Consider the following 24,990-nt stretch of genomic DNA (forward strand, 5'->3'; position numbering starts at 1 on the left):
GGTTAACCATCAAAACTATGTGAGAAACTATAGATTAATAAAAATCTACCAAAAATTACAAAACTCAGATCAACAAAGATATTAAAGCCGAAAATTCATTACGTCAACTTAAAAGCATCATTTTAATTGATAATTTATTTTGAGATGAAAAAGAAAGTTATGATTGACGATTTTTTTTTGCAATAAACATCAACTAGTTATAAAAATGTTACGCATCAATGAAAAGTCAAAATTGTAATAGATATTATGGGTATATATTATATATAGGAGGTTGAGGGGTTGGCGAGGGTTCTTTTTCTTTTACGTTGAGACCACCTCAGCCATGGCCGACTGAAATGCCAAACACAATGGACAAAACAATCCAATTTATTATATCCCTAAAAAATTGTTATATCTATATGTTGACCCTCTTAGATTCATACTATTTCTTATGAAATTTCCAACCCTTTCCTACTTTCTCAAAAATACGTGTCATAAAATTTAGTTTGGACTCGGTACAATATTCCTCTTTATATAAATTACAGTCATGTGCCTCATTTCTCACAAATCCCTTTGTCTCTCTGTCTCTCAATCTACTTACAGTAATAAAGAGAAAAATGGCATGCATTTACATTATGGTGAACAATGCTGCAGTGACCAAGCAATTAGTTGCGGCCACAGCCATAGCAAGATCAAATGTAAAGCTTGGGAAAGCAATAAGATCAGCCACTTTTTGGGGAACAAAGAAGAATATTATGCCAGCAATAAAGATGCAGCTTCATAACAATAATGAGAAACCAAATGGCGAATTCGATCCCGAGTCTCTATTCCGGAAACAGGCAGCCGAGTTGGACTTGGTTTTAAATGATCCCAAATTCCAGGTCCCAAGATTAAAATTACAACTTTTTCTTTTGGGAGTACGATATAGGGATCAAATTTTCACGTGTGGTGTGTGCAGGAGGAGTTGGATGTGGCGCTGAGGGACTTTTCGCTGTATTACGTAAAGAGGCTGACAGAGCATTACAAAAACGAAGAGGGAAAGGGCCCTGAAATCTACGTAAAAAGAGACGATATGAACCATTTTGATGCCATCGCAGAGGTTATGACTGCCAAACGCATGGGGCGGAAGAGCGTGGTTGCGGCCATTAGGGATGCCCAGCTCGGCGTTACCACTGCAGTGGCCTGCGCCAAATATGGTTTAGATTGCACCATTTTCATGGCCTCTTATGATATCGAGAACCAGTCTTCAAGTGTCCAATTAATCAACTGCTTAGGTGCTCAGGTATTTATTTATGGTTGGGTTTAAATAATGACGAAGAATGTTGATTCCATCTTATCTCACTCTTACGTTTAACTAATGAAGTTGTTTTGTAAATTTAATTATTTATTAATTTATATAAAATCACTTCTCACTTTACTCCTACTTCTAAAATCACACTCATACAAGTTTTTGAATCCAACTTCCCTAAGATATTTATTCTATAACTAAATTTTCAAATTTTCAAATAAGCCCTTTTTTTGTCATATATATTCTCTAATATCAACATAATTTGAATTAATCCATATTTTTTATAACAATTTTCTTTTTTTCACTTTTACCAAATATTTTAGATTAAACAAATTTATTTTCAATTTAAAGCATACAAATTTTTAAAATAATTATCTAAGTTTGATATGTAATATTCATTTAAAAAATATAATGATATTTATCATTTTATAATTTAAATAATAGGTCTACTTTGTTCAATACATTTGCAAATATATATATATGTATCATTATAGCTAAATCACAAAAATTTAGTTTCAATTTATCAAACAAAATAATAAGATTATATTTTAATTTAAACTTGAAATATACCAAAAACTATTTCTATTGCACGCTACAAACACAACTAGCCACAATTATTTTAAAAGCGATGACAATCCTAAATTGAATCTAGACCCGATTTGAAATTACCTCTGCACCAATAAAAATATATTTTGAAAAAATTTTAGCTCTTTTAAGTTGTTTGATAAATTGGAATATGTATTAATTTATAAAAAATCACTTTTTACTTAACTCATACATTTAAAATCATACTCATACAAGCTTTTGAATTTAACTTCGTAAAAATTTGCTTCTCTAACTAAATTTAGAAATTTCCAAATTTTTCATTTTCTTTTTGCCACATATATTCTTTAATATCAACAAAATTTGGATTGATCCAAATTTTTTATATATTTTCTTTCTTGTTTAACTTTGATCAAATAAATTTATTTTCAATTTAAAGCCTACAAAATTCTAAAATAACTACCTTATAATAACTTCGATACTAAATATTCATTCAAAATCAAATATAATGATATTTATCATCAATATAAAATTATTAAAATAATATGTCTACTTTGTTTAATACCTTTGCTTTGATCATGATAATTAAATCACAAAAATTTAGTATTAATTTACCAAATAATATAATATACTTTTTTTAGGTTAAAACTGAGATTTACCTAACACTATTTCTATTTCATGCTAAAATTGAGTCTTTTAAAAGCACAAGCTACAACAATTATTTTAAAAGCTATAACAAAAATCTAAATTTTGAGGGTTTTTTTTATTTTTATTTTTATTTTTAATTTTAGATTTTAAACCAAACTGAGCCTTAGCTTATATCTAATTGAGAATTTTCAATATATTAGGAGTAAAACTAAAATATGTAAATGATTAAAGACCAAACTAAGAATTTCCTAAAAGGTCACGAACCATTTAGTATACTTAGTCCCACAAAAACAAGCTCGGTTAAAAGATTTAAAAAAATAAAAATAAAACTTTATGTTAATTTATAAGGTTATTGGTCCTAAAATTTAAAGTTGTGTTCATTAAACTTTTGATTTTGAGTCAAATAACTTAATTTATTCAACAACTTGGTAATATATACAAAATTAAAAATTTATATAGGATTTCATGCATTAACATAAAATTCAAATAATTGTATATCAAATAGAAATTAATTCTTTAAAAAGTTAATATACCAATGACTATTTGAAAGTTGATGAAGCCCTATCTCAAAATCAATTGACAAAGAGAGAAAAGTAGTCTATCTTATAAAAAGTATGATTTTTTTTATTTTTTTTATTTTTTTAATGTGGTATCCTTAACATCAAAACAGTTTGTGGGAAAAATAATCACAAACTAAAAAATAATTTTTTTTAAAGAAATAGTAACATTTCAACTATATATTTTACAAAACTATTTTTTAGTCCAAATTTGATATAAATAGATTTTATTTTTTCTATGTTTAGATATTAATTAAATGTATATTATCTTATTAGTTGACTAAAATATATAGTAGATGACTTTTCCCCTTAATCATCTCTTTGCTGTGTAATTTCTCTATATGTTACTGTAATTTATGTATATTATTTCTCCAAGTTGGTGATTTTTTTTACTAGAATAGTAGATGTCTTTGTCTTGTTTGACCTTTATAATTAAATATAGTTAACCATCTTTCAATATATATGTTACAAATATCTTAGGACCCATTTCACATTAATTTCAAAATCCATTTAAAGTTAAATGTTCAAAATGTTGGTATACATTTTATTATATATAATATTTGCTTTATTGATTAAGTAGAGAATGAAATATTGAATGATGAATCGTGTAATTTCTCTAATATATATATTGAAAATTTTAATTTCGAACAATCTCTTCTAATATCCTTTTCTTTTCATAAACACCAAAGTTTTTTTTTCCAATTTGAATTATATAGTTCATAATAATTTCATTTCTAATAATAATTTAATATAATGTTATTATTATTATTATTATTATATAAATATTATATTTAAATTTCAAACTTTACTTTTAATGGTTAAGATAATGAATATCTTCAAATTAAATATTTAAATTTAGAATACATATATGAATAATTTGATTGGTAATTCTTTTCATTTTACTAAAATTTTGAATAATTTCGCTTAAACTCTAATGGTTCATACAAAAAATTCTATTAAGAATTTAACCATTTGATTAGGAAATTTTTGACATATTTAAAAATATAGGCCGGAAAAGGTGTATGATTGTAGTTAACCTTAGGGGTTCAAAAAACCTGATGATCCGAAAAAATCGATCAACCCAACCCAACTCGTGTGGTTTGGGTTGGGTTATCAACTCATTTGGGTTGGATTAGGTTCAAATAAATGAAAAATTTATGGGTTGGGTTGGTTCATGAATTCACCTAATATAACCCAAACCAACCCGAACCAATCCGAATTTATTATTAACTTTAAAATATATTTTTTATTACTTATAACACAATTATTTATACATATATTGATTTTAATTTTATTTAATTTCAACATTTTTTGAATAATTTATTATTAACAACTCTTAGAAGTAGTTTCTTTGCACTTAGAAAGAAAATTTTCATCGTATAAATTGAAACTGTGTTGTTAATCTTAATTCAATATATGAAAATAATCAAATTAGATTTTTACATATTTCCGATTTTAAATAAATGATTCGATTAACCTGAACCAACCAAACCTAAATATTCCATGGTTGAGTTGGGTTGAATTCATTTTTTAATAAGGATTATTTGGATTAAAAAAATTTACAACCCAAACAATTGGGTTGAGTCTAAAAAGTCTTTCATTCCTAGTTAACCCTTCTGAGAGTGTGGGGGCAGGTGAAACCAGTAGAGGGAAACTTGAACAACGCATTAGCAGGGGCGAGGCAAGAGTGGATGACGGGGAACCTGGGAACGACCACTTATCTTGATGGCACGGTGGTAGGGCCGCGGCCGCGCCCATCTGATCCAGAGGAATGGGGGGTCAAACCAGACGTGGTTTTCGGCTGCACTGGGACTCAAATGACTTGCCCCTCGTCTTCCATGACTTCATCCAGCAACAGGATGTGAGGTTGATCCGGGTCCTGCAGCCTCCTACTGGAATGCACCAAATTCTGACCCCTCATTCCATAGGTGAAGAGTAAGTAAAACCCCCGCCATCTTAATTAAATCTATTCATAAGCTTATGCTCGTGCATTTTATAGTTTATTAATTATATCACCTTCTTTGACACTTTCTAACCAGTGGAAGTCAATAATAAAGATTTGGATCTTTTGCTCCAATTATATTACCAATCTACTTTAAAGTTATCAAGGATTTTAAATCATAATGCATTTCAAATCCACTTTAATTCGTTGTTTGTTAATATGTGAAAGAAAATAATTTACGTTCCGTTTGATAACTATTTGGTCTTTGAAAATTAAAGTTTATTTTCTTTCAATTTCTTACAATGTTTTAATTTTAAAAATTTAGCTTATTTTATGAAAAACATTGATAAAAAGTGGATAACAAAGCTAAGAAATTTAGAAGTGGAAAAGGCGTTTGTAGACTTAATTTTTAAAAGGGGGAATTGTAATTGATATTATTTTGAGTGATGATAACTAAATCTAAAACAACATTTTAAAAAAATTTGCAAATATAGAAAGCCTATCAATTATACGGTCTATAGACTACTACCAATGATATGGTCTATCGATAGACTCCTATTACTGTTATGGTCTATTATTGATGCACAATTTACATTTTGTTATATCTGCAATTTTTTATTTACTTTGTGTTATATCTATTATTACTTTTGGCTTGATTGTTATATTTACAATTGCCATTTTTTAAAAAAACTAAAAACAAAAAGCTAAGGTCTCGTTTGGTAACTATTTGGTTTTTTTATTTTTATTTTCCAAAATTAAGTCTATATATACTACTTTGACCTCCAAGTCAAATTTTGAAAACTAAAAAAAAAAAAATAGCTTTTCAAAATTTTTATTTTTGAGATTTGGCTAAGAATTCAATCATTGTACTTAATAAATATGCATATTATTATAAGAAATTAAGAAAAAAAATATACTAAACTTTTAAAAATAAAAAGAAAATAAAATAGTTAGCAAACGAGACCTAAATGGTTATCGATTGGGTACATAGAATTTGAAGTGATTGCAGAATTTTGTATATTTTGGAAATAAGTTACCTTTTTAATCTTTTCATATCTTACTCTTCCATCAATAAATTAACATTAAAAGTCTATATTATTAGTAAACTTTCTACGTCTTTTTCAGCTAGCCTCCAAACGAAAACTTTAATTATATACATTTCAAATCTTATTGCCAAAATAGATAATAAAGAGGATTGTTTTTAAATATAGAAAATAAATTAAAATATTTACACAATGTAATAAAATTTAGAATTAGATAGAATAGATATGATAGACTTCTATCAATATTTTCTATCAGTGTCTATCATTGATAGTTTTAAAATTTTGTTATATCTTGTAAATATTTTCAATTTTTTTGAAGACCTAAAACTATTTTCTTGAACTTTTTAATTACACTCAGAATTAAGTTAGTACGTTATTATAATTTAAACGGTGGGAGACAATGGCATATATGAGAATCTAACACAATCTAAAATAATTTGTGTTTGCAAATATGACCCTAATTTAAATTTCTATTAAAAAGGTTTGCAGTGTTCGTTTGTTTATATACTATACAATAGATTATAAATGGTATATAGATGATATTTTACTTACTATCAGGTAATTGTTTGCATTGTTCTTTGTTTAGGCTTATTGTAGTCATACACTGTCAATAAAATTGAAAAAAAAAAATACTAATATACTGCTACCATATTAACATGTTATAAGTAGTATATAGATGATAAAAATAGTCTATCAATAATAATAATAATAGAACAAACTATTATCAATGAACATATTAATGATCAAATTGATAATAGATTATTAAAAAAAATTTCAACAATAGACAGAAAAATTTTGGACTAGAGATAAAAATCTATCAATGATAGGCTATAAAAATAATTTACCAGTGATGGAAAATTGATCACTAATATACTATAAAATGGTTGTAACTATGAATGTAAACAAAAACTAAACGAATTGATCCGCTGGTTTATTTTGATATTTTTAGTAATAAAATTAGACTTTTTTGTTCGTATTTTGAAGAAAACGAAAGAATTATTGTTGGATCAGTTTTTCATTGAAAAATATCTATCAAAATTGGACCAAAACTAATGATGTATAACCCTTAAAATAAGGGATGTTTTTCAAAATATATGAAAAAGAGTCAAATTATTTAAAATATAACAAAATTTCATTTGTCACGACTATCAGGGATAATAGATACTAGTGACATTTTGTTATATTTGTAAATATTTTTATTATGAGTAATAATTGGGTCTAGCTCTGGCTACCCTCGTCTTGATATATCCTCTTCAATCACAAAGGAAAAAAATATATTAAAAAATTTAAAAACTTACCATATGGCAATTTGGGAATGAGTATTTGAGTGGAGTGTAGCTCAAGATGTACTCAAATATTTTTCTTTAACCATGATAGCGCATATATATTTTTTGCTTAAAAAGTTGATAAATTATTATGATGTACGTATGTTTGTTGTTATTGAGAAGAACTAACAAAAAAAACTAAAATGTCTAATTTCAATCAATAAAAAACAATAATAGTCACAAGTAAAAATACTCCAATCAAAACAAAATCAGAAATAAAAATGAAAAAAAAAGAAGAAAAATAATTTTTAAAAAAAACTAAGAACTAAATGGATAATAATTCGAATCGAAATACAAGTCAATACATTGATTTGGTTCTTAGTTGACACTAACAGTGCTAGAATTAAAAAACAAAAATATTTTTTATTTAAAAATAATTTATTTGTGTGACATATTTTAAAATATATATGTTAACCAATTTTTGGTACCCATATTACAATTATGTTTAATTATATCAATCCTTGAACTAATTGGAGTAGAAGTTTGATATTTTTATGGATGGAATATGTTGAAATTGAATGCACAGGGTGGAATACACAGGAGAAGGGCTAAAGCTGAGGCTTGTGAAGGAGACAGGGAAAGTTGAATTTCACACGGTGGCCGATACGGAGGCGGTGGAAGCTCACGATCTGCTAATTAAGTTGGAAGGCATATACCTATCAAAGGAGGCTTCTTATGCCTTTGCATATCTTCACAAGCTTTGCCCCACTCTGCCTGACGACTGCAAGGTGGTCGTGGTGATAAACTGTTAAAACATAGCCCACTGGTTTTGAAGGTCCAAAGCCGAACAAGAAATGTTCCTTTTCATTGTTGAATTATTATATTTTGTATTTTGGACTTTGTATTTTTCCTTTTTGTTATCCTTCTGCATATTGGGCTTGATATTCTGTTACAAGCAATATTCTTATGTGTGAGTTTATTGTTGGAGTTTTTCTACCTCTATATAAATATATATAAGGTAGATTTCATTTATATCTAATGTTTTAAAATGGTGGTGACCAAAGTTTGGCCAGTGTTGATCATCAGAAGTAGTGATCGGAGTACGCTAGAGGTGGTGGTCGGAGGTTTGCCAACAACAATCGTCGGAGGTGGTGGTAGGGAAGTGATTTTAAAATGGCCAAAATCACTTTTGTTGTGTTTAAAATCACTCCAAAACACACTTTTAATCACTCAAAACCAATTCAATGTTTATTGGCTCTACGAGTCCCTTGTGAGCTTGATCTTCAACCCACTTCTCTTAGTATGATCTCGCTTTCCGAGATGAATTGCATAAGAGATTCTCGCACCATGTGGTACCTTTGATGCCTAAGTCAGTCAAGGTTCGAAATATCCGATATCAATGAAAATATCAAGTTTCCAATTTTATGAAAATATCGATATCGATGAGCAAGAAAAATTATGGAAATTGATGGAAGTTAATAGAAATTGTTATAATTAATTAATGAAACTTTGATTGTGGCTTAATTAGACAATAATGGACCATTTTTAATCACAATTTCTATAAAGTAAGACAATATTTAGATGTCTATTGTAAATACTTGTGTAAAGTTGGTTCCGGTGCTTGAGGTTACAGAGCGACAAATCAAAAACAACTTGGTTATTTTCCTATTGATACATATTTACTGGCTTCACTAATCAGTCCAAAGTCAAAAGGCAGTAACATTTCTCTTTTCAAACGTATGTTTCTTTTGTTCATTCCTTAAAAATCTTATGTTCGGTCCATAAAAATCTTAGATTCCTACTAAATGAACAACCTAATGATTTTCTCCAAGTCTTTTCACGGCTAAAGTGGACAGCCATTTTATTGAAATGAGCCTCAACTATTAAAGCCTCTTAGACATCCACTAGGAACACACAATTGGTTGTCTTTACAAAGAAAATCATCAAGCATATGATCAAAATCCTTAGATGTGATATGTGACTACCATGTAACGATCCGACTTTCTAGAATGGGTATAGGACTATTATTACATGCAATGCATAAATCTCAAAACGATTTTTTTCACAAAATCTGACTAATCCAAAAGAATTTCATAAAATAAATTTTAAATATAAAATCTCGAAGAACATAAATCCATTGTTCGGGGTACCCTTAACTCTAGTTGAAAATGAAATTAAATAAGTAACCAAATAGAACAATAAAAAATTTAAATGTTTGAATCCTAAACTAAAACATGACTATATGAGGAAAACAATATACGAAAACGATGTCAAGTTCCAAGTCTCGATCACGAATTCTTCTTGTCATTCGTTGTTCTGTCCCTTCCTTTACCTGAAAAAAAATGTAAGAAAATGATGAGTATAAAAATACTCAGTAAGTAACCCACTAGGTATACATGTTAGCCTTCCTATTGAGATAAAAGTGTGCATCCTGAACATAGGCATATACATAAGAAGCGAACTCAAAGGCACGGTGTCATAGGATGTGACCTCGAAGAGTCACCAATATCATGAGCATAGGCGATCTCATAAGGACATCGAAACATACACAGGGATGTAACAGCTCGATAGGAGTGCTAATAGTCACCATCAGTATAAAATGCACATTGATAACTCTAAAGAAAAGCTATAATTCTTAACTTAACTCAAGCTCATTAGTAGATTTTTAATGTTAATTATCCTATTTTGTAGGTATCAAGAAACTAAGAGGTAGAACCAAGCATTGGAGCCAAATGGGGGTTAATTTGAAGAAATTTGGAGGCAATTTGAGCATCTGGGCTTTAAAGGAGTAGAAATAACCAAAATGCCCCTTATATGAGCATCGCAACGCTCATCACTTGCCTCAGCCCAATGTCTCAGCGTCCGCGTGCGCACCTCCTTCACTACCAAGCGTCACAATAGCATCGTGCCTCTACCTCAACGCTCGAGGACATCCATATAATAGTGTTGCAACATTGTCCCTAGCGTTGCAATGCTCAACAAACTCTATGTTGGGGTTGATGCCCTAAATCTCGTAGGGTCCTATTGTTTGTAAATTATTGAACAAACTCATTGTATATTTAATGAAATATATATATTTTATTCAAAATCTATAAAATATATGATATTTTAGTTGCATTAACCACAAACCAATAAACTAACATCAGAGATTATCTTTGTAACTTAAACATGTATGTAGAGACATATGAGTGGATCATGTTTAAGTGATAACCTAAATGGTCTGTAGTAGATGGATAAGGCTGGGTACCTTATCTTGGTGACATTACGAGTATGGCCCGCTTTGTGGGTGTTACAATTGTTGTAAAGTGCTACAAATTATCTGATCCTGATCATTCATGCATAAACATGTGAGTGGGGATATTCTACACAAAGAAGTTTGTATAAGACCGGACCACGAAATGTTTAGTCTCATTATATAACACCGTTCATAATGGAGACTTACATTTCACCAGGATGACCATAGCTAACATGATATAAATCCTGAGTGAGTTGTGAACTTCTGCCTATGAAAGCGGTTCTTTTATTTGTATGGGTGAAAGTGGCCAGATCACCGACTCAACAAACCTACCATTTGAGGATTCGTCTTATTGGGGAGTTGGGAACACAGCTACACAAGATGGAATTCACTCCTTCTCCCGTGGCAAGGGTAAGTAAATAAATTGCTCACTTAAGGGCTGATTCTAGGTATTGAACAAATGTGGCGTCACACCCTCTCCTGGTCCGAGAGGGGTTTACTCATAGTTGGACTATGATTTATTGTTCATTAGAGGGATCAATGGTACTTAAGGAGTTAAATGTAACTACAGGGACAAAATGGTAATTTGGCCTAACTGTACTTACGATTGTTGATTGGTTATATCTAGGAATGACAAAATTCCCCACGAGATCAGGTCCCCGCAGGTCCCTGACCCAATCGGGGCAGAGAATACTTAGTTTAACCGGGTTTGGGGGTCAAACCGGAGATTTAAATACGGTCCCTAGTCGAGGATGGGTAGAGACGGGAGGGGATCCCCCCCATCCCCAACCCCGAACCCGAACCCTGCCCCACTCCAATTTTTTTAATTACTAACATATATATATATATTACTATTATATAGAAACTCAAGCTACTGTTTTAATTAGTTTTTTTTAATTTTTTAATATAAGAAATTTTCTAATAAAAAACATTAAAAATACTTTTTTAATTATTAATCTAAATTAAATATATCTAACAATAATATTAATTTAATTACCTAAAATCACAACTTCAATGTAAATACTAATTTTAGTTAAGTTTAAATAATAAAATAAAAAAGGGGATTTTCCCCGCGGGACCCGAATCCCTGATCCCCCAAAATGGGAATGGGGTGGGGACGGGGATTAAAAATTCCCACGGGACAGGGTTGGGGAAGATCCCCGCCCCACCCCGGCCCCATTGCTATCCCTAGTTATATCCAATGGACATAGAAATATATATATAGTGTGAAGAGTGCAATTGTTGGTTTTTAGTGGGCCCGACAATAAACGGATGGTGAATAATTTAATTAAAGAGTTTAATTAATTATTCATGTACCGTTCAAGCTTCAAATTACAGGTCCATGAGGTCCCCTTGGTAGCTCAATAGGATTAATTGAGAATCAGTTTTTGGATTAATTTGAATTGTTCAAATTAGTAGAGAGATTTAATTACATATGATATAATTAGGTTGTTTCAATTATATGTGATATAATTGTTATAATATATTTGATACATTATAACTTAATGAGAGGAAATAAATATTTGAATGAGATTCAAATATAGTTTCTATGAATTGGATTCATTATTGTTAAATTTAATATAAATGTGATTTATATTAAATGTCATATAATAGAGAAAAGAAACTATAGCTTATATTGTATATGATATAATATTAAAACTATAGGTTATATGTTATATTTAATATAACATATAATTTAAAATATTTATAATATGATGAGTTAGTTATCATATTTATATTTATATTAATTATTATTTTAATAATAAGGGAGGGAGTTACAACTTCCTTCCTTTTCTTTTCTCCGTGGGTGGTGGTTATATTTGACGTGTAAAAAAGAAAATATTTCTTCTTCTTCTATGCTTAAGAACGTCGTTTTTTATACAGAGAGAAAACGACAGAAGAGTTCTGTGAATGTGAATTGAATTTTGTTGATGAATATGTTCAATTCCTTCTTCCTCTCCACGAAATTTCCTCAAATCCAAAATAGCTAGAGCCCACCACTCCTAGGTTCTCACACTGAGAATACCGAGGAAACCTTCATGGTCGAGTTCGAACTTGTTCGAGTTGTTTCTTGGAGAAAGTCTTCAAGTGGTTCGTGTTCTGTTCGAGGAAAATCTTGAAGAAAGATCTTCAAAGATGAGGTTTCTTAAACCCTTTCATTTGCATGTTGTAATTTATAAATAAATGCATATCTTGTTTCTTGTTTCTTGTTTACTGAAAAATGTATATTCAATGAAAAACAATAAATGCATATCTTATTTCTTTGTTTACTGAAAAATGTATATTCAATGAAAAATGTTTTTGGTCGATCTTGCTTCCGCTCAAGGTTCTTCTTCTCAAAATAGTTCCTTCACACTCTCTTTCTCTCTCTCTCTCTCTTCTCTATCTATCTATCTATCTATCTATCTATATATATATATATATATATATATATTCACTCTAGGTCAAATTTTATGTCGATTTTGATGGAGGCAGAGAAGAGGCTAGTTTTCTTGTTTATCCTTTATTTATTTCCTCACAAATAAACTTTATATTATAACGTATCAAATACATTTATAGTATTATATCTATATAAATTAAATTAAATATAATTATATCACATTATAAATAATTCCCTCATTAATTTGAACAAATTCAAATTAATCCAAAAATTGATTCTCATTTAATCCGTGTTGAGCTACAGAGGAGACCTAGATCTGTAGCTTGAAGCTCTAATAGGTACTTGAATATTAATTAAACTCTTTTAATTATCTTATTCAACATCTATTAACTGTCAGGCACTCCACTAAAGACCGACAAGCTGCACTCTTCACACTACAAATATATTTCTATATACATTGGATATAACCAGTCAACAGTGCGATGACACTTCACAAATTGGTCGTAAGTACAGCTAGGCCAAAATTACCATTTTGCCCCTGTAGTTACATCTAACTCCTTAAGTTCCTGGTCCCTCTAATGAACAATAAGTCATAGTCCAACTATGACCAAACCCTCTCAGGCTAGGAGAAGGTGTGGTGTTTCACATTGTTCAAACCCCAAATCAGCCCTTAAAGGAGTACTTTCTCTGACATTGGGGAAGGAATGGATTCCATGTTGTGTAGTTGTGTTCCCAGCTCCCCAATCAGACGAATCCCTAAATAGTAGGCTTGTTGAGTTGGCAATCTGGCCACTCTTACCCAAACAATTCAAAGGGTCGCCTTCATAGGCAGGAGTTCACAACTCACTCGGGTTTCAGGTCATGTCACCTATGGTCATCCTGGTGAAATGTAAGTCTCTATTTTGAATGGTATTATATAATGAGACTAGTCATTTTTGTAGTTTGGCCTTATACAAACTCCTTTGTATAGAATACTCTTGCTCACATATCTCTACATGAATTATCAAGATCAGATCATTATAGCACTTTACAATAATTGTGACATCTACAAAGCAGGTCGTACTCGTAGTTTTCACAAGGATAATGTATCCAACCTTATCCATCTACTACAAACCATTTAGGTTATCACTTAAATATGATCCACTTGTATGTCTCTACATACATGTTTAAGTTTCAGAAGATAAATATTGGATGTTAGTTTATTGGTTTGTGGGTTTAATGCTACGAAATGTCAAATAAAATAAAGCATCTCATATTTTATTAAATAAAAAAAATGTTTATATAGTACAATTACAAACTACAAAAACCTACGAGATTTAGGGTATCAAATTCAATAGTTTCCACATACAGTTCAAGACTCATAAGGCAACCTTGGATGTTAGTTTATTGGATTTAGGGTTATTAAGACAAAATAGAAAAACAATACAATAACATTTTATTGAATCAACATCTATAACTCTTTATTGATAACGATCAATTAATAAAATTTACTATCTATGAGTTTTAAGGCATAAAACCAACAAATTCCCACTGACTAAAACTCTAGTAAGTGGGTGTACATGATATAAGAATCCAAAAGGCAAGATTATGGTAAATTAAATAAACTAGGGCATCCAATATACCCATTACACATCTTCCACTTGCCTTAGATTATACAATGTACATGTCTCCTAGACCTAGATTCTCTAGATGACCTTCGAACACTTTAGCCAAGAGAGTCTTCATAAATGGATCAGCAATGTTGTGCTCTTTAGGCAATCTTTGTGACGGCCACATCTTCTCGTTGCACAATCTCCCATATCATGTGATACTTCCTCTCAATATGCTTTCTTCTTTTATGACTGTGAGGTTCTATCGAGTTGGCTACTACCCCACTATAGTCACAGCATAGGTGATGGGTATGTTCATATTTGGAACCACTTCCAAATCACTTAGGAACTTCCTGAGCCAAACAAGTTCCTTTGCTACTTTACAAGTAGCTACATACTCAACTTCCATAATGGAATCTGCAATGCATCTTTGCTTGATGCTATGCCATACTATAGCTCATCTGTTCAAGGTAAACACTAATCCTGATGTGGATTTCCTAGAATCTTTGTTAGTTGGAAATCAGAGTTAGTGTATCCTGCAAGGATCAAATTTCTAGCTTCATACACCAGCTTATAGTCCATCGTTCTTCTAAGATACTTAAGGATGTTATTAACTGCAGCCCAGCAGTCTTACCCTAGATTGGACTGGTACCTACAGACTTTCCACTGCATAACAAATGTCTTGTCTAGTGCAGAGCATTAGCATATATTAAGCCTGCCCACAGCTAAGGCATAGAGAATATGTCTCATATCCTCAACTTCTTGAGTGTCTTAGGACAATGTTCCTTAGACAAGTGAACCTGTGCCTGAAAGGTAATAAACCTTTCTTAGAGTTATGCATCGAATATCGAGTCAACATTTTGTCATATAAGTTGCTTTTGAAGTAAATCAGAAGCGAGATTTTCATAGCAGTGAAAACAAGATTATTCTAAATCACAATCATACATGACAATACATTTATAGTCGACTTCAAACAAACGGTTATGCGATTCATACAAAATATACAGCATGAATAAATACAAATGCATAAAGGGAAAACTTTACGCACAATGGCAGAAGCATCTCCACGCCCCGTTGCGCACGACAGCTTGAACAACAGCACCCTTGAACGCTCATCTACACGACCGCAACACAGCATGAACTCTTCGCACTCGTCCTCAACGATCTCCTTGGCCATGAACTCCTCCGCAACACCACGACGGCCTCCAGAAAACCTCAACGATGTCGAGTTGTCTGACACCACCAACAAGGCTACCTTGGTATTCTCGGTGTGAGAATACCAGAGGTAAGCTCTGTTCGGATTTGGTATGAGGTAATGAACGGAGGAAACACTGTTCGCATACACGATTGCGGGCAAATGGGAGATGGCGGAGACCTATCGATAGATCGATGCCCAATCGTTTAGATAAAGCTAAGCGATCATCTAAAAAAAGCTATGTGGTCGTTTATTTCATCGTTTAGCTCGGTCTGTCGCCTACAAACTCTACATGATCATTTACTTAGGGCAAGCAATCGCCTAGCAAAATTATGCGATCGTTTAGAAAATATGCACGATCGTTTAGCTCGCCACTGCACGATCGTTTAGCTTTGCCCAGCCGTCATTTAGTAAATCCGTATTTACTTGACGCTCCGTGAGTTCTTTTTTCGCGAGAGAGAAAACTCAAAACCTTTTCAATCGTTTGTAAAAATTCTTTTTCAAATAGGAAAACCATTTTCCTTTTAAACTCACGTTACCATGATTTCTAATAACCACCCATTCACTTGGTTATTAAAGAAAAATAATTAATTATCCAATAATAATATTATTATAAATTATAAATGATAACCAACTTATCATACTATATTATAACCTATTAATTTTAATATTTCATCTCATGAAACATATAAACCATAGTTCTTTTCTATTCCATGGTATTTTAATGTAATCTCATTTACATCAATCCTCCACTAGATGTATCTCATACATCATACCGATTATATCATATATAATCAAAATACCTCTTGTCAATTTGAACATTTCAAATCAACACCAAGAATTGATCATCAACTGAATCTATTAAGCTACCAAGGGGACCTCATGGACCTGTAGCTTGAAGCTCTAATGGTACGTGAATAACTGACTAAACTCTTTAGCCACGGGATCCACCATCTTTTACTACCAGGCACTCCACTAAAGACTGACAGCTGACTCTTCTTATCAGATATATATATGTGTCCATCTTAACCAATCAGCAGTGCGAAACCCTTCACTCGTAAGTACAGCTGGGCAATAACTGTTATGCTCTTGTAGTTACATTTGTCTCTTAAGTACCACTAATTCCTCTAATGAACATAAGTCATAGACCTACTAATGATTGAGTCTTCTCTTCCAAAGAGAAGTTGTGGCCACTATGTTCAAGCCCTAGAATCAGCCTTAAAAGAGAAATCTTCATCTACTTATTCCCTGCTTCAGGAAATGGATGAATTCCATTTTTTGGATTGAGTTCCCAAACTCCTAGATCAGACAAGCCCCCAAAAAGGTAGGCATGTGGAGTTGGCATCGGCCACTCTCACCCATATTAATCAAAAGATCCCTCAAAGGCAAGAGTTCCAAAACACTCAAGGATTGAGGTCGTTGTCACTTATGGTCTTTAGGTGAGATGCAAGTCTCTAGTATCAACGACCCTCACTCACACGTCTCCACATGAATGGTCAGGATCTACCATCTGTAGTAGTTTACAACATTTGCAAATCGCTACAAGTGGGCCATATTCGTAGTGTCACCAGGATCAAGTATCCCACCTTAATCCTTATACTACAGACCTATTTAGGTTATCATTTAAGGCATGATCCACTTGTATATCACATATACATGCTTAAGTTCACATAAGATAACCAAGGAGCTTTGTTTATTGGATATGAGTAAATTTCAGAATTAAATAATACTTATTTTATTCATTAAACAATGTGTATCTTTACAAAACAACGAGACTCTGGGAGAATTAGGACACCAATTCCAACAGCTTAAGATAGAGCTATCGTTTTGTTCTTTCGATCTCTAATAATTTGGATCCCAAGTATATACTGCGTCTCTCCCAAATCTTTCATTTGGAATTAGGTTGCCAACCATTCCTTAATGTCAGTAAGGTACCCTACATTATTCCCAATGAGTAGAATATTGTCCACATAGAGTACTAATAAAGCAACTTTGTTGTCGATGATTTTCTTATAGATACAAGGTTCATAATGTTTTGATCAAAACCAAAGGATTTGGTCACTGTATCAAATCTAATGTTCCAAGATATGGATGTCTGTTTCAACCTATAAATGGATCGATTCAGATTGCAAACTTTTTGTTTCTGACCTCACGCTATGAATCCCTCGGGCTGAGACATAAAGATATTCTCTTCAAGATTGCCATTCAGAAAAGCAGTATTGACATCCATTTTTCATGTCTCATAGTCATAATATGTGGCTATGGACAAGAGAATTCTTATAGACTTAAGCATAGTAACAGGGGAAAAAGCTTCTTCATAGTCAACCCTTCCCTCTGGGTATAACTCTTTGCTAAAGTCTAGCTTTGAAAGTTTTTATCTTTCCAGCTACATCTCTCTTTCTTTTATAGATCCATTTATACCCTATAGGTTTGACCTTTTCAGATGGATCTATAGGTTCCCATACTGAATTGAAGTACATAGAATACATCAAGGTCAGTGGCTTTGACCCATTGGTCCTTGTCTACGTCATTCATTGCCTGTTTATAGAACAATAGATCCTCAATACCATCATCTGGTATGACAACCTGAGTTTCAATTAAACTTAAGTAATAGTAAGTTGTATCACAATGCTCCCACTGCATCAAGGTACTCTCAACTATTGAGAAGGATGAGACTGACCTGAAATGTTGGTTTCTTCATTAATTCTTGATGAAGAACCAGCTGCATCAACAACCCTTGTTGATTTTTCAATAACTTCACTTAATACTATTTTGTTTCGTGGTTTATGATCTCTCATGTGGTCTTCCTCTAAAAATGTAGCTTTTTTCGATAAAAACACCTTATTTTCTTAAGAGTCATAAAACATACCACCTTTCGTTTCCTCAAGGTAACCATCAAATTGGCATAATCTTGAACGAGGTTCCAACTTCTTAGGATTTGTCACTTACATATGTATAAGACAATCCCAGATTCTGAAGTAATGTAAACTTGGTTTACGCCTCCTCTATAACTCAAAAGGTGTTTCAGAAACACTCTTCAAAGAAATATTGTTCAAGATGTGAACTACAGTTTCTACTACATACCCCCAAAACGAGTTAGATAGTTGAGCATAACTCATTATAGAACGAATCATATCTAATAAGGTTCTATTTCTCCTCTCTGATACACCATTCTACTGAGGTGTACCAGATGTTAAAATTTGGAATTGAATTTCATGTTCTATCATATAGTCCTAGAATTCTAAATCCATGTACTCTCCATCCCAATTGAATTGAAATGTTTTAATTATTTTACCTAATAGGTTTTCAACTTCAACCTTATACTCTTTGAACTTTTCAAAGGCTTCAGGCCTATGTTCCATTATGTATAAGTAACCAAACCTCGAATAATCATCTATGAAAGAAATGAAGTATTCGTAACACAAAAATCTGAATGTATGAGATCTAAGGGCTCTTTGCCTCTATAACCTTTTAGTCATTTTTCCTTCGAGACAATATTCACATAAAGGTAATGAATCATCTTCTAACTTACTTAGAAGTCTATTCTTTACCAATCTCCCAATCCTATCGAGATTTATATGACCCAATCTCAAATGCCAAAGATACGTACCATTGTTACTTGGAGAAATTCTTCGCCTTTTTGTTTGAGTATTTGTAGTTTTAAACATCTCATGATTTAAAAGTGTTTTTGATTTAGTTGATTCTAACAGATATAAGTTTTCTTTTAGTTTAGCTGAACAAATAGTCACACCATTTTTCATAATGAATGCTTCATTAGAAGAAAAAGAAACAGAGTATGATTGTTCAATTGAACAGAAAATAGAAACAAGATTCCTCCTCATTTTGGGAACAATGTATAAGTTTTCTAAAAACAAAAATCTACTTCCAAAAAATAACTTAGTAGTTCCCATTGCACGAGCTAAAATGGCATCTCCCATTCCAACCTAGAGCGTCATTTCACCCTTTTCGAGTTGCTGGAAGGACTAGTTCCCTGTAAAGAAAAATAAACGTGATCAATGGCTCCTAAATCAAGTATCCAGGCATTATGGTTATTTTCAACTAAACAAGTTTCCAGAACTAGTAAATCATATTTACCTTCATTCTCTTTCTTCTTCTCAGCAAGGTACTTGGGCCAATTGCGTTTTTAGTGACCATCCACATTGTAGTGGAAGCATTTGTCCTTTTTAACCTTAGCCTTTCCCTTGCCCTTCCTAGCAGTAGGAGCCCTCCACTTTCCTCTTTTCTTTGTCTGGATTTTCTTAGAACCAAAGGATGAAGAAACAAATTTAGTTCCTGAGGATGAACCCTTATAGAACATTTTTGGGATTATCAAAATTTTCCTCTCTTTTTACTGGTCCTTTACTTTTCATAAAGGACTGAAAAGTTTGTAACTCATTAAAAAGGGTAGTCATAGTGTACTGTATTTTATGCATAACCTCATTGCTGCATCGTTCATTTCGGCGATATTGAATTGGAGCATCAGGTCAAGACATGTTCTTTCACTGATTAGCTTTCCTTCATGCGCACATTGTAAATGTACTTAAGGGCCTCATGTTGAATCTGAATGGACAGTTGTCCAAACATCTCTTGGAGGGACTCCATAATCTGATGCACAAACATCATGGCCTCATGATTCTTGGTAAGAACGTCAGACAGACTTGCCAAGATGTAGACACGGGCCTTGTCATTGGCCTTTGTCTAACAGTTATAAGCATCCTTCAATGCTTGGGATGCATTTCGAGTAGGGACTGGAAGACATTCCTCTGTCAAGACAAATCGCAGATCATCAATAACCATAATCATATTAGGTTAAATTTCCTCGTAGCATAGTTTTCACCAATTAATTTTTCATTTTTAATCAAAGATATGATTGTGAAAGACATGTTGAAGCAAATGATAATCAATTGACCGTATTAGTTATATTTGTCTTAACTTATTACATAATTATCCAATCAATTTAGAAAAAATACATGTAATCATAGAACCCTAATCAAACTATTGATTTTAGTTTTTGCAATGATACTTCAGAGGTTTAGAGCAACAGCCACCAACGGGGTGATTAACTACTCCTCCCCTTAATTGAGACAATCTTAGCCAATCACTAATACCAGAATAACTCTTATTCCTATATTTTTTTTAGCGATTATTGTTTCGGTCGAGGATTCATAAACTAGCTTAATTCATCCCATAAGTTTGGCCCATTTTCGGATCCCAGAGGTATGCTTCAACAGGCTACAGAAAGGAAAGACAACTGTTGAAGATTAACCTAAGAAACTCTATCTATTGTTGGAGTTTCCATTGTTCTAACTCCTATGATCAAACCCTTTGAAGGGATGGTCACTCCAAGACGACACGCAGGGGGGCCATAGGAATCTCACGATGCAACGTAATGGAGGAGCCCATAGGATACGTAACATGTGTCCCTCTCCTACTTACTATGAACAGTTTCCCTATTCACCTTGCTATCGACCCATGCAAACATTTTCCAAAGGGAGTCCGCGCCTAGGGCGACATGAAGCTGAGATGGGATCTCACGGTGTGAACTCTTAGGAACATGAGAGCTGAATTTTGATATATCATATATACCAATTTCCTCCAACTAAAGTATTAGAATATTTTTAGGATTTTATTATACTTAGTTAAAACGCGGCTAATGAATTTATTTAAGTCCTTTTAATTTGCTCAATATAACATTTATATTGAATGATTTAACAATACTTGATTTTATTTATTAAACTCTTTAATAAAACCAGTTTAATAAAATCAGTCATTTATTGCATGCTTATAAAATATTTGTTCAATTCATCTTTCAGGTTGGTTCCCAGGTGGAGGTGTTCCATTTCTTTCAGTTTAAATACCCTCTCATAGAGAGAACATTCCTTAGACAAAGGTCCCTTATGGGTAATTATTTTATAAATTTAATATTTTGATTAAATTCATTTTAATCCTATTAAAATAAATTAAAAAGATTAACCTATTCCTAATCCCACTAGAAATAACATAAGTCTAGGTTGATCAATTTTAGACTATTTAAAATTGATTTGGACCTATGTTCCCATGTAACTCTTGATTATAGATTTTAATTTATCTCATTAAAACTATAACACTTGTATTTTAATGCTTTATTAAAATCTATAATATTTTCATCTAATGACATTGATTAAGTACCACAATTATATTTATCTAAGTAATATCATGCTCAATACAAATTCCATTTTCATTTGATAAACATAACACTTATATAAATCATACATGAAAAACAAGTATTCACATACATCATTCTACTATTTATTATAACAATTTTAATATATAGCATGATGCATGGACATGCTTAGTGTAATCATACATCATTATAATATAACACTTATATCATGATGCATGAGCATGTTAATTTAATCATGCATCCATAAAATATAACCCTTATATTTAATTATGATGCATGTACATGTTTATCCTAAAATGGGTATTTTTTTAATCTATATGACATACAATATGTAATATGAATCCAAATTTTAATCAAAACATATATCCAATGCATAATTAAATTAATTTAAATAGCAAAAAATTGGACCGATTTTGGCACCCTAATGCAAAATTAATTAACTAAATTAATATAACTATTATATCAATTTAATTAATTAATATTAATTAATAAATACAAAAACAAAACTAGGTTAAAAGAGGACTTCAACTGTTGCTTCTTTCGTGCATGCGCCGCCAGGACTCCATTAAACTTTGAAGCGTTGCTACATTGAGGAGCAGTGTTGCAACGTTATGAATTCGATGTGTTGCGAATCGCTTTTCAACGTTGCAACGCTGCTTGCAGCATTGCGATGTTAAATGGAAAATGCTTCTATTATGCTCGTTTTTGTCTCTGAACTTGCCCCGAACACCTCTGTTTCTTCCGATCTCTTCAGCAATCGTTGCTCTTTCAATCGACACGGACTTACAAACTCGAAGCAAGAATTACAGTGCCCAAAAAATACAATGGTCCCTTACATTTTAATCAATTAAAAGTAATCTAAGTGTCAAAATCGAAAACATCCAGTCTTGTAAAACATTATTCAAAATGCAAATTAATAACTCACCTCTAAACTGATTTTTATTTTAAAAAATTCAAAGAACGAAGATGCAAGAAATTGGTTTTGATACCATTGAATGGATCGAATCTCGTAGCAGAAGCGTTGTGAACGCATTGCATCCCACAAATCAATTTTTACATAAACAAAAACAGTAAACAAAAATAGAATATATGTAGAACAAACATATCAATAGCATGTTGTAGGGAAAAGATAGAACCATTCTTACCTTTGTAGATTTCCAAGCTTCTAGAACGATCCTCTCGATGTTCCAACGAATGACTCCTCCAACGATCTTAAACACGAACGTTTTCTCGAACAATCTTGAACACGACACAACTATGAGAGTACCTTGTTATTCTCAAATATTCCAATAGAAGGATAGGTGATATTCAACTATTAAAAGAGGGTGATGAGGAAAACTTTTTTGGAGATTAGAGAGGATTTCTTTTGTGACTTAGGAAAATTGCACAATGAATGCTTGCAATTCTATTGTGTTCTGTGTGTCCCCAAAAGGGCCATAAGGAAGACTTTATATAGAAAAGTGTCAACCCCTTCTCCTAGTCTTTTTACAATTTTTCCTTGTATAAAATTAATTAAATAATATTTATTTAATTAATTAGCACAATTAATTAAGGAAAATTGTTTCAAATGGTAAAACTATTAAAAATATTTACAAGATATAACAAAATTTTTGAACTATCAATGACAGCCGTTGATAGACACTGATAGAAGTGTATCAGTGTCTATCAATGTCAATGATAGAAGTGTATCAGTGTCTATCAATGTCAGTGATAGAAGTGTATCAGTGTCTATCAATGTCACTAATAGACACTGATACTGATAGAAGTCTATCAGTGTCTGTCAGTATCTATCTTTGATAGTTCTAAAATTTTGTTATGTTTTGTAAATATTTTGGTTCAGTTTTTTATATTTAAAAACAATCCATTAATTAAATAACACTTATTTAATTAATTAGACATCAATTAAATAACTATTTATTTATTAAATCCAATTTAACGTATATATATTTAATTATCATAAACATCATATGTATATATGCAACACCTCTCTATTGATTAATTTTTATGAATCTAATTCACTTGAATTATTTTTTTAATCCCATTCAAATGTTTCTTTCCAACTGAATTTGAATTATAGATCACATCCATAATCAATTGCATATTAATCATATTAATGCACAACTTTCTCAAATTGATTTGAACCCTTAGTGAGCTAACAAAGGGACCTGGTGGACCTGTAGATTATAAACTCTAACGATATGAGATTAATTGGCTAAACTCATTAATCAAGTTAATAAATATTTGTTAACTGTGGATACACTCCACTAAAGACCCACAGTTGCACTCTTCTGACTTCAGATATATTTCTGTATCCATGGATGTAGACCAATAACAGCAAGTTAGTTCTTCATGAGTGTTCGTAACTCCAATTGGGTTAAATTACCGTTTTACCCTTGGGTTACCTCTGACTCCTTAAGCACTAGTGCTCCTCTAGTGAACAACCTTTTTATGGTTCAACTAATAAATAGAAATTCTTCTCGGGCCAATGAACGGGTAGGGTCCTTTGTTTAGGTCCTAGAGATACCACTTAAGGGAATACTCATCTACTAACCCTAAAGATGGGAGATGTGTTGTGTGAACCGACCTGTATAAACGTTCTAGTGAGAGCGAGAGAAGCAGTCTTCTAGATTCAAGAGAACGAGTTTTGTAAATGGAGAGTCTTTCAAACTTAGTATATATTTAGCTCTCTTGTTATTTTTGTTTTAACATGTCCGAGTAATTTGTAGTATGAATGCATATCTGTTTGTTGTATGTAAATGTTGGTAGATATCTGTCATTGATGTCTTTTGGAAAGATCCGCCTCTGCTTAGGGGTACTCTTGTACATAAGAGTTCCTTCAACAAACACAATGATTCAACGCATTCATATAGGTGACACGCGATTGTGAATATCCTATGCAATAGTTTGCATAAGACCGGACGCAAAGTAGTAACCACTAGATGTAACACTGCTAACTATATATATTCCTATTTCAATAGGATGGCCTAGGCAACTTAGTCTTAATCCTGAGTATATTATTAACTCCTGTTCACAATGGTTGTCCTTTGATTTGTATGGGTGAGGGGTTGGCAGTTCGTCGATCAATAGGCCTACCATTTTAAGGACAAGACCGAGTGGAAGTTGTGAACATAATAATACAAGATGGAATTCACTCATTCCCCAT

At 32.0% G+C, this 24,990-nt stretch overlaps 1 protein-coding gene across 1 annotated transcript in view; it reads left to right on the top strand.

The window, feature by feature from the left end:
• The first annotated feature begins 596 nt into the window (after positions 1 to 596).
• Positions 597 to 24,990, top strand: part of LOC120084117 (tryptophan synthase beta chain 1-like) — a 30,100-nt gene continuing 5,706 nt past the window's right edge. The window contains 5 exon segments of the mRNA XM_039040016.1: positions 597 to 860; positions 938 to 1,261; positions 4,650 to 4,824; positions 4,827 to 4,950; positions 7,852 to 8,072. Of these exon segments, the coding sequence (XP_038895944.1) occupies positions 597 to 860; positions 938 to 1,261; positions 4,650 to 4,824; positions 4,827 to 4,950; positions 7,852 to 8,072 (1,108 nt within the window).

The sequence above is a fragment of the Benincasa hispida genome, chromosome 8 (assembly GCF_009727055.1).
Source record: "Benincasa hispida cultivar B227 chromosome 8, ASM972705v1, whole genome shotgun sequence".
Classification (NCBI taxonomy): domain Eukaryota; kingdom Viridiplantae; phylum Streptophyta; class Magnoliopsida; order Cucurbitales; family Cucurbitaceae; genus Benincasa; species Benincasa hispida.